This window comes from Clarias gariepinus, chromosome 6, assembly GCF_024256425.1.
Source record: "Clarias gariepinus isolate MV-2021 ecotype Netherlands chromosome 6, CGAR_prim_01v2, whole genome shotgun sequence".
Classification (NCBI taxonomy): Eukaryota; Metazoa; Chordata; class Actinopteri; order Siluriformes; family Clariidae; genus Clarias; species Clarias gariepinus.
Genome location: NC_071105.1, coordinates 36,918,801 through 36,932,858, shown reverse-complemented (window position 1 = coordinate 36,932,858; position 14,058 = coordinate 36,918,801). Strand labels below are relative to the sequence as shown.

The 14,058-nt window shown below is 41.2% G+C and overlaps 1 protein-coding gene across 1 annotated transcript in view; it reads left to right on the top strand.

The window, feature by feature from the left end:
• Positions 1-13,695, top strand: part of myo10l1 (myosin X, like 1) — a 39,864-nt gene extending 26,169 nt beyond the window's left edge. Inside the window, exons 17-40 of the mRNA XM_053497619.1 lie at positions 19-101; positions 228-336; positions 531-611; positions 1,937-2,061; positions 2,179-2,305; positions 2,389-2,495; positions 3,342-3,621; positions 3,710-4,525; positions 5,072-5,195; positions 5,281-5,524; positions 5,836-5,931; positions 7,523-7,616; positions 7,997-8,052; positions 8,172-8,314; positions 8,425-8,619; positions 8,696-8,853; positions 8,993-9,116; positions 9,200-9,497; positions 9,616-9,823; positions 9,937-10,073; positions 10,243-10,366; positions 10,446-10,922; positions 11,167-11,358; positions 11,565-13,695. Coding sequence (XP_053353594.1) covers positions 19-101; positions 228-336; positions 531-611; positions 1,937-2,061; positions 2,179-2,305; positions 2,389-2,495; positions 3,342-3,621; positions 3,710-4,525; positions 5,072-5,195; positions 5,281-5,524; positions 5,836-5,931; positions 7,523-7,616; positions 7,997-8,052; positions 8,172-8,314; positions 8,425-8,619; positions 8,696-8,853; positions 8,993-9,116; positions 9,200-9,497; positions 9,616-9,823; positions 9,937-10,073; positions 10,243-10,366; positions 10,446-10,922; positions 11,167-11,358; positions 11,565-11,669 — 4,503 coding nt within the window. The 3' untranslated portion in view covers positions 11,670-13,695. The remainder of the gene's footprint in view (positions 1-18; positions 102-227; positions 337-530; positions 612-1,936; positions 2,062-2,178; positions 2,306-2,388; positions 2,496-3,341; positions 3,622-3,709; positions 4,526-5,071; positions 5,196-5,280; positions 5,525-5,835; positions 5,932-7,522; positions 7,617-7,996; positions 8,053-8,171; positions 8,315-8,424; positions 8,620-8,695; positions 8,854-8,992; positions 9,117-9,199; positions 9,498-9,615; positions 9,824-9,936; positions 10,074-10,242; positions 10,367-10,445; positions 10,923-11,166; positions 11,359-11,564) is intronic.
• The last annotated feature ends 363 nt before the right edge of the window (positions 13,696-14,058 follow it).

The following is a 14,058-nucleotide window of genomic DNA, read 5'->3' as shown; positions in this document are numbered from 1 at the left end:
TTTGCATCCTGTTTCCAGGTCTTGTATGATGTCCGAGGCATCTTGGAGAAGAACAGAGATACATTTAGAGACGATATCTTGAACATGCTAAAGGACAGCAGGTTTGACATTTTTAAACACACCCAAGCATTAAAGTTCCTTACAGTATACGCAACTTATACAGGTCACAATCATTGCCTAGTGCACATTTATATATTGTATGATTTGTGTGTGTGTGTGTGACCAAGGCTGGACTTTATCTACGACTTGTTTGAGCAAGTGGGCAGCAGGAACAATGAAGAGACCCTGAAGATGGGCACCGCCCGCAGGAAACCCACTGTGAGCTCCCAGTTTAGAGTGAGTGCTCCTGCCACGTTCTTCACCAAACTCCGAGAGAAAAACATGAACTTTTTTCTCCAATTTTATCAAATCAAATCGTATTTCAAATCCGTTAAGAAAACATGATCCAGATAAATATAAAAATGATCACTGGATCTTGTTCTTGTCAGAATGTGTATTTTATCTGATTGATCCTCTCTCTCGTCACACAGGACTCTCTGCACTCCTTAATGGCCACTCTCAGTGTGTCCAACCCCTTCTTCGTGCGCTGCATCAAACCCAACATGGATAAGGTCAGATATGGGACATCATTTAGGGCTAACCTTGACCACTTTGGATTTTTTAACAGCATCACTGACAGTGACACAAATCACAGGTTTACATTAATAGGATCCTCAGGATTCTGTAGCAACAACTACTGCACTGGCCTCTTTATTTGTCTATTTAGCATTTATGAAAGGAGTCCCAAGTGTGAGTGTTTTTAGTCAGAGGCAAAGCCGACAGATAAATATCTCTGCAACTTGACAAGCGATAACCTCGAGAGAATGAAAAAAGACAGGGTGGTGAAAAAAAACCCATCAGTTTATACCTGTTATAACCAATTGTATCAGCAGTTACATTAACTTGTTTCCAAAATGTTCCAAAACATTACATGTAATAATAAACTGATAAATAGTATGATGTGTCATTCGTTAGTAAGTGTTACCTTGCTATGTAACCGAGCAGGCTACGTAACTCACACTAGCCACAAACTAGCAAGCTTAGCTAAAATACTTATTGTAGGTGGCTAACGGTAATTTATATGCTAACGTTACTTTGCCTTTGATTGAACTCCATCATCTATACCCTACACGTCGTTCTGTGTAGCTGTCATTCATATTGGTGTTACCCCTAATTATGCATAATTGACTCAATTCCAGAGCCTCTCATTTGAGGAACTGCACATTTTGTCACTCATTTCTCAGAATCAGAGGTTGCCCCTTGGTTGTTTTTTATTTTGGAGGAGAGTCCAATCCCCTGGGGCAGTGGGCAGTGGCTCAGTTGGTTAAGGCTGTGGGTTACTGGGTTACTGATCGGAAGGTCGGGTGTTCGAGCCCTAGCATCGCCAAGTTGCCACTGTTGAGCCCTTGAGCAAGGCCCTTAATGCTCCAGGGGGGCTATAAGCTGACTGACCCTGCGCTCTGACCCCAGTTTCCTAATTGGGATATGCGAAGAAGACATTTCAGTGCTGTATAGTACATGTGACAAATAATTGAATATTCTTCCTCTTCTCAATCAAAATTGTGTATTATTCCTGGCAAATTATTTACATTACATTCACAGTTCTACTTTTCCCCCCCAAAAGGCTTGATTTATTTGTTGCTGTATTTTTTCTACTGAATCAGGCATCAATTATATTGATGCAGTGAGAAAGTGAGTTGAATCATACAGTCGACGAATTAAAAGTATTCATCACTCAGAATCAGATTTAAGAAACATGAGTGTCTTAGTATGAATTATAAAGTGATCAGTGTTCTCTAAGGAGTTGTGTTTAATCATTATACAACCACAAGTTACTATCCTCCTCCTCATCTGAATTTTATTTATTTATTTATTTATTTATTTATAATCTCTCTAGACACCCAACAGGTTCGACCCGGAGGTGGTCCTGAATCAGCTGCGTTACTCCGGCATGCTGGAGACGGTAAAGATCCGACGAGCAGGGTTTCCCGTCAGACGCACTTTTAAAGACTTCTTAAGCAGGTAAAGGCTTAGTAAAAAAAACAACAACAACAACAACAACAACAACACAGAGATGGCACCAGTTTTCACTCTCCGAACGGTTTACTCACCCCTTGTTTTATTATTGTCTATGTAAAGGTATAAGATTATTATTAAGGAAGGAGGAAAAGCGACAGCAGCTGATGGAGATGAGAAAAAAAGGTGCACTGATCTGCTCACCAAATATGACCACACTAAGAAAGACTGGCAGCTCGGGAAGACCAAGGTGAGATCATGTCTTCTTCTTCTTTGTTGTTTGTCAGTTATGTCTGATGTCTTTGTTCATAGGCTTTGTTCTCTTTCTCACAGGTGTTTATGAAAGAGTGTCTGGAGCAGAGGCTGGAGAAAGAGCGAGACGAGGTGCGCCGTAAAGCTGGGCTCATCATACGAGCGTACCTGCTCGCTTACATAGCAAGGTAACACTGTGTGTGTGTGTGTGTGTATGGATTTAAAAGCTGACAAGTATCTGAGAATAATATTTACTATTTATTATGTATATTAGTATAATTTGTTATACTGTATTATTATAATATGATTATATTTGTTATTTGATAAATGGGTATGTTTATATATGGTTTTATAAATCTTTGCTTAGGATATAAAATTATAGCATCCCAGATTAATAATAATAATTATAATAATAATAATAATTATTATCATTATTAATAATAATAATAATAATAATAATAATAATAATATTATTAATAATGTTATTTTTAATAATAATATGTACCATTATTATTTATTTATGTATTTATTTTATTTTATTTTATTAACAAGCGCACACTTTACCCTAAGATGATTTGATTCACTTTTGTATGAATACAAAATTTTTAAAATATTCTAAAATATCTTAAAATAAATATTTTTTAATTGTTGCATAAAATTATTTTGATCATTCTTAATATTAAAGGTCAATATGTACATATAAAAAGCATAAACTTTTTAAAAACTTTTTTTCATAATTAGAAATTTGTTTGCATATGGGAATTTGTGTGTATGTGTAAAAAAAATTACTACACAATATTTTCTGTCTATTTTATGAAGTATTTGTAATGATGTTAATTTGTACTGTATGTCCAACAAATGCACACCTTAGAAGAACGTAAATAAACATTGTGTCATTATGTTTTATTAATCATTTTAGCATAGGTTTAATGTATTTGAAATGTTTTATAAATAAAATATTTATTTATTTACTCCTCCCTGCCTGGTTGTATAACTTTAGGATTAAACCACTAACACATGGTCTTTTATTCCAGGAAGCACTTTAAAAGAGCTCTGTCCAGCATCGTGACCATCCAGAAGAACTACCGCGCACATTTCTACCAGCGACGGTTCGTGCGCAAACGCTCGGCCGCGCTCATGCTGCAGAAGTGCCGGCGCGGGCAGGTGGCACGGAGCAGGTGTCGCAAACTCCGAGAGGAGAAGAAGAAGAGAGAGGAGGAGGAGAGGAGGAAGAAAGAGGAAGAGGAGAAAAAGAAAGAGGAAGACATGGCACAGGTGAAAGGAGAACAGGATGAAGCAGCGGGAGGCGCTCAGGTGAGTTTATACACACTAAGTTGTAATCTTACTGACAGTTACAGGAGAGACTCGATTCCTGTCACTCCTTCGCTCTGTTTCTCCGCAGCTTCCTGTTGATGAGCAGAGCCGTCAGATGGAGGAGATCCTGAGGCTGGAGCGGGAGATTGAGCGGCTACAGAAGCAGAGGGAGGACGGCGTGTCGCAGCTGTGCGAGAGCTCACGGCAAGAGCTGAGGCTACGCCGTCACGCTGAGGCGCTGCGTCTCAAAAAGCAGGCGTCTCGCGTCGCCACTCAGTCGCTTGACCTGCAGAGCTTTGCTGGTATCAAACCCGAAAAGGCGGTTCCTGCGGCGCCGGCTTTGCCCCTCGCGGCTGCCGGTTCCAGTGTGCCAGAGGGTCGAGTCTCGCTGCCTGATTTCCCTCCTGCTGCTGAGGGGCCTCCTGATCAGGAGATCTTAGCCGTGCAGCCTCCACCTCCACCTGCCTTTGCGGAGGACATGCCGCCATCTTCTTCACCTGTTGCTGCTCCAAGCGTGCCCACACCTCCTCCGCCTCCTCCTCCCCTGCCTCCTCCACCTCCTCCCCCACCTCCTCCGCCTCCTCCTCCACTCCCAGGAGAGACCACAGACGTGTACAAGAAAGTCTCCAAACCGGAGGAGGCGAAGGAAGAGCCCAAGCCTGTAGAGCCTGAGAAAGAGGAGAAAAAGGCAGACGAGGCAGAAAGTGAGGCAGCAGATCGAGGCAGCAGGCTGACCGACACCGAGGAGCCAATTTACCACCTTCCGCTGGACACGGAGTCCGATTACGACCAGGACGAGCTGGAGGACGGTCAGGGCAGCAATGCTGCAAACGACCCGGAGCATGCACGCAAGTCCACCTGCACCAACGCCAGCCAGGAGTCATACAACCGCAGCTCAGACTCGGTACAACACACAAACACACACACACATCTATACATGCATACATACTGTAAAAATATCCACAGAAAGGATAAAATAAAACAGCTTCAGACATAATCTATAGATTAAAGCAAATTCAAGATTTTTTAAAAACTATTTAGTATTATTTCAGAAAATGGATGAGAAAAAGCATTAGCTTCTTTCTTTCTTTTTTCTTTTTTTTATTTATTTGTATAATATTTCTTTTTGAATATTTAATTTCATTAATAATATTTTATTTACCCAATTTTTTATGTATCAATTCATTTATTTATGTGATTTTTTTGTAAATAAAAAAGAAATAAAAGCTTTCCTCTAATAGTTCTCTTAAGTATTTGAGCATAGGTTTAATGTATCAAAGATGTTATGTAAATAAAATATTCATTAATTAAATTAATTTATCGAATAACTGATTGACTGATTGGTTGATTGATTGAAATTATCATGATTTTTAAAGTACAGAAAGTTAACACTCCAGACTTTTATACCCACTTGAAAGTATCTCCTTCTCTCTCTCGCTCTCTCTCTCAGTATCAGGAGAGTGATGAAGAGCATGATGGTCTCGCTGACACCGATGAAGAGCTGTCGAATGGTAAAGGCAACGTCCTGAACGGTAACGGGCCTCCATACTTCCACAGCTACCTCTACATGAAAGGTGAGACACTGTGTAGGACAATATTGTGTAGTCAGACCTTTAGAGCTTGTTAGTAAATACTTTTACTTTCTCCCTGTTTGTGTAGCGGGTCTGATGATCCCATGGCGGAGGCGTTGGTGCGTGCTGAAGGACGAGACGTTTATGTGGTTCCGTTCCAAACAGGAGTCTCTGAAGTCGGGCTGGCTGTATAAGAAAGGTGGTGGACTGTCCACGCTGTCACGCAGGAACTGGAAGATGCGCTGGTTTGTGCTGCGTGACTCTAAGCTCATGTACTTCGAGAACGACAGCGAGGAGAAGCTCAAGGGCACCATTGACATCCGCTTAGCCAAGTAAGACACGAGGAAACACACTCGAAATTATTGGCACCTCGTTCGTTGAAATGGTCCTTGGGGTGTTTAGAAAATACACTCTTTTCTTTGTAAGAGTCCTTTTTTTATGATAAGTATTTTGGCAGTTGGTGTCAAGAAATAGAAATCCACTTTGCTGTAAAAGTTCTTAATCATTTTATATTTCGGTTTGGCCTAAGACATTTTACCAAGGTCCATTTTGTCTTCATTTGATCTTCATTGCTATTTTTTTTTTATCTTGTGTAAGTACAGTATACGCTTTGTAACATGGTGTCTTCTGGTGTCCTGTTCAGGGAGATAGTAGACAACCACGAGAAGGAGAACGCACTGAACATCATTACAGATGAACGAACATACCAGGTGTTTGCAGAGTCACCGGAAGACGCCAGGTAGCCTTGTGATCCATCTCACTCTCTCTATAATGGGTTTCACATCAGAAACAAAGGTAATATGATACCAAATAGCATAATTTCATCATCATTTATTCAGTATATTTAGGGGATAGGGTTGCGCAATAGTGATGGGTCGTTCGTGAACGATTTGTTCTTTTTAAACAAATCTTTAACATGACTCAGAAAACGAGTCGTCTCGGAGAGTGATTCGTTCATATTCTACTGGGCGCGCATGCACAAAGCATTGCAAAACCTCCGTAGGTTATATACAGGAAACAGAATTGAGCGATTCTTTCTCAATGACTCTACTGCGAGTCGTTCGTTCTTTCGTCACGTGACTCCCATAGACGTTATGCGGTGCAATAGATTTAAAAGAACGAACGAAGAGGGGAGCGACTCATTCTGTTTATTATAATATGTCCTTAGCTGCATTGTAATATTTTCATTACTGAAACTATAGCAAAAATTTGTGTATGTAGGCGTATTGGGAGTCCTTTTATTGAAAATGCAACATTTTATTTTATTTCTTATCAAAGGAACGAAATTAACTAAAAGACTCGAAAAAAAGATTTGTTCATTTTGATGAACGAGATTCAAAGAACTGAGTCACTAAAATGATTCAAACTTCCCATTACTATTGCGCAATATAGAGTGACATTATTTTTTTTAAATCATGAGTTTTTCATAAATCATAAAGACATGAGTGAGCAAGGAATTCACAAATAGGTGACAGAGAAGAAAAGAAATAGCACAAATACATACAGTATGATCAGGTGTATTTATGTTTGATTTCATCATCCCCATGTTCCGGTCACGGTAAAATTTACACATTTTAAGTAATGGTAACTTTGGCTCTACCTTTTGCACAGTTTGTTGGATGAAGCCTGCCCTGTTAACAAATGTTGATGGGTCATTAGCCCCTTTTTAACCAAAGTGAACCAGGTGCTACTGTAGGTCATGTCTGGTTCAAAGCCAATTCAATAGTAAACCAAGAACTGGCTTTGTTTTTCCATGTGCTAGAGAGTCAATTCATTACGTCACTGTATCCAGCAATGCAGCAATGCTAGAGGCAATGCTAGCGGCAATGCTAGTGGTAAAAAAAAAAAATGCTTAAGGGCAAAAATGCTAGCGGCAAGCTCAACAACAGTGGCGAACTTCAACATGGCTTTGTGAGCAGCTCTCCTGACTTTATTATTCCTAGAAAGCATTTGAGCACATATTGCATATTGAGTCTATTTGTTAAAACATAGCAGTCACAAACTTTTAGTTGGTATTGCTAATCATACCCCTAGCCCCTGACGTAAACGGGTCTTTGTTCTAGCCCAGCAAAGTGTTGGTGCCACTATGGAACCGTTTTTTTTCTGTCTGAGGGCCGGTGCTTTAGCTGTCTGAAAACAAAGAACTGATTTGAAGTTGGGCACCGGCTCTTTTTCTGGTGAAAAAGGAGTAATTGACCAATTGACTGTGCTGCTTGAGTTCTGAGGGATGAAATATAATACATAAACTGTAAATTATTTCAGCAGATAATCTGTGGTCATACGCAGACAAGAGTAATGCTTATTTTTATCACTGTGTGTGTATGTCTCAGTGGTTGGTTTACAGTGCTGAGTCGGGTCCACACGGCCACCCCAGAGCAGCTACTGGAGATGTCCCATGAGCAGGCAAACCCTAAAAACGCCGTGGTATGTAGTTTTTACAAAATATTGCTCTGTGTAGTCTAACACATATAGTAAAACAGAATCGTTTTCAGCCCTGGTTCTGAAGGAGCCCCTGTCCTGCACATTTTAGAATTCTCACAGCTCCCACCACACTAATTAACTAATCAACTAATTTTTTGCCCTTAACCTTTTCTAAATTGAAGTGGGTGTGATAGAGCATGGCAAACAAATGTTCAAGATGAGGCTAGAGAACCATTGGTTACAATAACATTTACCATAGATTTGCATTTTTGATCATGATCATCTTCAGAATATTTAACATAGACTGAGATTTGAAAATCAACCTCCTGGAAAGTCGAAAATCAAAATCTCCTGGACTATTTTTCTCTCCCTTTTTGTCTCAGGGCACTCTGGATGTCGGATTGATCGACTCTGTGTGTGCATCTGACAATCCGGACCGGTGAGTATCTTGATAGATCTCAATTCGACATATTGGACAAGCGTGTTAATTAATTTTCTCTAACAGGAAGTCTAAACGTAGCGCTGTCTGCATGTTAAATCTGTGTTTCTACCTGACAGACCAAACTCGTTTGTGATCATCACGGCGAATCGAGTGATCCACTGTAACACGGAGCTGCCGGAGGAGATGCACCACTGGATAAGCCTCCTGCAGAAGCCCAAAGGAGACACCAAGGTTGACGGCCAGGAGTTCTTGGTTAGAGGTCAGTCCTATATCCAAATATGCCTTTGATACCGAGGTAACAGCACTTTGTTTGAGCAAAAAGACAGGTAGCAGGCAAAGTGAAACGAAAGGGCTTTTTTTGTAAACCAGGCTGGCTGCATAAAGAGGTGAAAACAGGAGCCAAGAGCAGTGCACTGAAACTGAAGAAGCGCTGGTTCATTCTGACCAACAACTCCTTGGATTACTACAAATCGGCCGAGCGAAGCACATCCAAGATGGGCACGCTGGTGCTGAACAGCCTCTGCTCTGTCGTTCAGCCTGACGAGAAGGTGTTCAAAGAGACAGGTAATAAACCGATATGACCCTGAATGTAGCGTTAAGCAGGATGGAAGATGTGCTTTTAATAACAGGTAAATTCTAGGTTACTGGAACATCGTGGTTCACGGGAGGAAACATTCCTACCGGCTCTACACCAAGATGCTGAATGAGGCCATGAGATGGGTTTCGGCTATTCAGGGCGTCATCGAGAACAAGGCACCAATTGAGACGCCGACGCAGCAGCTCATCCGAGACATTAAGGTAGATTCTGGGATACATTTTCATCATATAGGTGCAAACTAAATTCATGAATTATGAAAGATTGACTTTGACTTGGAGAAACTAAATTTTATTCCAGCATTTCTTCATTTCAAATTTTTTTATTTGACTTCCCGTGTAGGAGAACAGTGTGAATTCGGAGGCGGTGGAACAGATGTATCGCCGAAACCCTATCCTACGCTATACTCAGCATCCCCTGCACTCGCCCCTGCTGCCCTTACACTACGGAGAGATCAGTGATAACTGTAAGTGCTTAATGCATGCATGAATAGTCATCAGCTTCTCTCTATGAATTTATCTTTTTGACATCATTTTCTCCAATCTTCAGTGCAAAAGGGGAAGGGCTACGGCAGCCTCCAGGACGAGGCGGTGAAGATTTTCAACTCTCTGCAGGAGATGGAGATCGTCTCGGACCCGGTGGCCATCATCCAGGGCATCCTGCAGACCTGTCACGACCTGAAGCCGCTTCGAGACGAGGTCTACTGTCAGCTGATCAAACAGACCAATCATGTACCTCAGCCCAACAGTCCTGGAAACCGCGCGCACTGGCACCTGCTCACGTGCATGAGCTGTACGTTTCTGCCGAGCCGCGCCATCCTGCGCTACCTGCGCTTCCACCTCAAGAGGTCAGACATACCTCACACTGCAACACCTCATAACCCGAATTTAACAATCCCTAATGTACTGTATCAAGCTCTAAATACGGTACTAAAAGCAGTCCTGACCTGATTCCTGATACAACAGGGTGAGGGAGCGTTATCCTGGCACCGAGATCGAAAAGTACGCCCACTTCATCAGCGAGTCTCTGAAGAAGACCAAAGCGAGGGAGTTCGTGCCCTCTCAGGAGGAGATCGCCGCCCTGCTGACCAGACGCGAGATGACCACCACGGTGTACTGCCACGGAGGAGGATCGTGCAAGATCTCCATAAACTCCCACACCACTGCAGGAGAGGTGAGAAAGAGAGAAAAAAATGGTACAGCGCTCTAATATTATGTTATCACATTTCACATTTCTCATGTTAGATCTAAATCATCTCCGGTATCTGTATCTGTGCTTGCTTAAAGGTTGTGGAGAAGCTGATTCGAGGTCTGGCAATGGATAACAGTCGGAATTTATTCTCCCTGTTCGAACACAACAAGGTGGAGAGCCGAGCTATCGAGAGCCGCATCATCGTTGCAGACATACTAGCCAAGTTTGAAAGGTGCACAGAAAATACACTGTTTCAAGAAGAATAAAATATAGAATGAATAATGAACTAGCTCCGGAATAATGAATGAATAAGAATAAAATATAGAATATAAATGTGTATATATTTATCCAAATCTTTGAAAGATTATTTGACGTTATTGCATACTTTTCATCTCCTGTAGATTGGTAGGCAGTGAGGAGGAGGAAGAGGAAGGCCCTTGGCGGCTTTATTTTAAACTCTATTGCTTCCTCGATGTGGACAGCATGCCCAGAGAAGGAGTAGAGTTTGCCTTCATGTTTGAACAGGTGAGCATGCCATAACATCAACTGTGTTAGTTGTCTTCGGTTTCCATCTTTAACAATCCCACCTGTAATTACTCCTCAGGCCCATGAGAGTCTGATCAGTGGCCATTTCCCGGCCTCCGAGGAGACGCTGCAGCATCTGGCCGCGCTTCGGCTGCAGTACATCCACGGAGACGTGGCCCGCACTCCATGGAGCCTGAGCAGCGTGTATCCCGTGGCCCGCCTCCGCACCCGCATCCTGCACTCCACCAAGGTTGGTGGGTCTGGTGGGGTGGGAATCGCAGGCTTGGGTCCAGGAGGTCACACGCTCGAGAGGAGAAGGACCAGCTTCCTGGATGGGACGCTGAGACGCAGCTTCAAAACCGGCTCGCTAAAGAAGCAACGTGAGGAAGAGCAGATGCTGGAGATGTTTGTTAAGGAGGAGATGTCGGCCACTTTGACCAGCGTCCTGGAGAAATGGAACCGCCTGCAGGGGATGCCTCAACACCAGGCTATGCTCAGCTACATGACCATCATCAAAGAGTGGCCTGGATATGGCTCTACACTGTTCGATGTTGAGGTGAGGTTCAATATCGTGTGCAGAATCAACAACAAAAGCAAACTATTGAAAACTGGTTACATTTGTATTAAAATGTAACACAGCACTAGGCCATGTTTATGTATCTCACTATATTCGAGGGAAGAGAAGGATTTAGTGCTTTTAGATCGCATGGCGGGGCAGACATGAACACAATCTAATCGTTTATATTGATATTAAACTGGGGATTCTAACAGATTTATATGTTAAATGTGTGTGTGTGCAGTGTAAAGAAGGAGGTTTTCCTCATGACCTGTGGCTTGGAGTGAGTGCAGAAAATGTGTCTGTGTATAAGAGAGGAGAACCCAAACCACTCGAGACCTTTCAGTACGAGCATATTGTCTTCTTTGGCGCGCCGCAGCCCAGCACCTACAAGATAACCGTTGACGAGAGGGAGATGTTTTTTGAAACTCCTCGGGTGAGTCCGGGGACAAAGTTGTCATGTTCTGTATATAGTTTTGCCGTAGCTGATAGATAATTTAAACGTATTAATAAATTATTGTGTTATAAGTAGGAATGACTTTTTTGCTAAAAAATTTTATGTATTTAATCTGTCCATGCCGTTAAGCTCTGTTCCGTGGCAGAGCCAGTATTTAATATGCTTGTCCCTGTGTGTGCCTGAAGGTTGGTGAGATCACAAAGATCATGAAGGCCTACATCAACATGATCGTCAAGAAGCGCTGCAGCGTCATGTCCGTCACCAGCACTGGCAGTGCATGGATGAGGTGATCTACACCAGCCAATTGGATGACAGAATTGTGAGCGATAAAATTACCAGCCAGAGAAAAAGTCCTTGTGTTGAACCAGGAAACATGAGCACATGTAGTGAAAAAAGAAGAGCAAGAAATTCAAAGGTCTCCAACCAGCTGGACCACAGTTAATTTGGTGATACTTCTTCACACTGCTAAAAAGCACAAGAAATCTTGCAGTCCTGTGATGTGAACCCTTCCTTAATGCTGGCACCACCATTGCTGGCCTTCTCTCTTATCTCCACTTCTTCTGTCTTTCATCCAGTCCTTTTAATCTTGTGATGTTCTCGATGAACGTTGTGCAAGTTTGTGCTCCTTGCTACCATTCAAACATTGTTTCCTCACGTTCCAAAGTTCATAATGTGGGGGACATTATGAAAGTGAACTCCTCAGTAAGAGTCACACTGAGAGCCATTTTTATGAGCCAAGGAGACTGGCCATGTATTTGTTTGTTTGTTTATTTATTTATTTATTTATTTATTTATCGATTGATTACAGATCAGTATCAGTACAACTCAAGTTTGGTCAATTCAACTTAAATCAATGGAGCGCATTTGAGCCTAAATCTAATCAGCTTAACTTAAGTAAACTCAACGAATTCAACTCGATTCAGTTCAGCTCAAATCAGCTGAAAGCGCTCAACTCATCTTAAGCTCATCTGAACTCAAATCATCTCTGTTCAGGTTAACTAAAACCAATTTAGCTTAAGACAAATAAATTAGCTGTAATCAAACCGGCTAATCCCAACAACACAGCTGAACTCAACGCAGCTCAACTCAAACCAACTTAACACAGATTATCTTAGCTCACATGAACGATAAGTCAAATCAACTCAACACAGATCAACTTTGTTCAGGTCAACTCAATACAACTCAACACAGCTCAAATTAGCTCAGATGAACTCAATTCAAGTACTCCACACAACTCTAATCAGTCTGGATCAACCCAAATCAACGCAACGTAACCAACTCAACTCAGCTCTGCTCCCCAATGCAACATGCAACTCAGATCAGCTCAACTCCTCTTCACAAGGACTGATCAAAGACAAGAAATGTGGAGTGTTCACCCACTAGAGTCACTATAACAATAATTGTGTAACTCTACTGATACCAGTGTGTACTAAATGATTTTCCTGTATAACATATCACCATCAAAATATATTTTATACTGCAGTAAAAGTCCGGACACACAATTTACCGGATATATGTTAAATCTGCAAGCGCAACAAACACATTCCTGTATTGTACACACCAATGCACAAATACAGTAGTCTACTGGACAGAGTGAATGCACAACAGTTTTAAAAGTCTCTACATACCTCCTTGTCCCCAGTATGCCAAGCCAAAAAAGACTTACTACTGAGAGGATATATCAGTATTACACCAAGCAGGGCCAGTGTTAGACTGGGGACATTCACTTAACCAGCGCACAGATTTGTTTTGTCAGTGGTGACCTTTTATCAGTGATTTTTGATCAAAATGAATCAGGATGGTGTGTACCATGTGACATTAATTTGTATATTAATGTCACGAAAAAGGATGGTTTTGAATGCAAGCGTAGGTACTGAATTTCTTTGTTAAACAAACCAGTATTATTAGGATTGCTAACCATTTTTCCACTTAAGTGTTGTTTGCGAAAGTTTATGAAAACCTGTTTACGCTGCACAGTGCAACTCTGGCCAAAGTTACAGTAGCAAGAGATGGCTAATCGCTAAATCACGAGACGAGAGCATTTTCTTAAATAAGTGCAACATAAGACATACAGAAGGTTGCATCACGACATCACGAAGCATAGCAAATTATGTAATGTTAATGTTTAGATTGGCTTAGATTAGTAGCAAGGACTCGGCCAAACCAGGAATGTTAGGCAATTTTATATATTAAAACTAGTTGCCTTATAGCTACAATGTTGGCAAAGTATTTGCAAAATATCAAATTGCAGTCAAATGACGTAGAAAGCCAAATCAACATATTAATTAAGTTACAGTTTCTCTTTTTATTTTTCTTTCCCATTATACTTTTTTTTTCACAAATATATTTTGCACTACAAAGCCCACACAACAAAGTTTAATCATGTTTTTAGGGGAAAAAAACTTAATAAACTTAATTAATTGATTGAGACAGCATTTTCAACCATATAATGTAATCTGTATGGAAATCTAATTTCCTGTGTCTAGTGTGACACTAATATTAAAGCACTTAGCAGCAATATTTTACCTGATGTACTGTAGTGTTTCATGGATTTTATCTCATATTTTATGGATTCTTGATTCTGATTGGTCAGCTGCAAATCACAGGTTAATATAATATGAAATGCTTGTTCTAAATCATCATTATTTCTATAGTAACAGCATACACAGGACGTGTTTA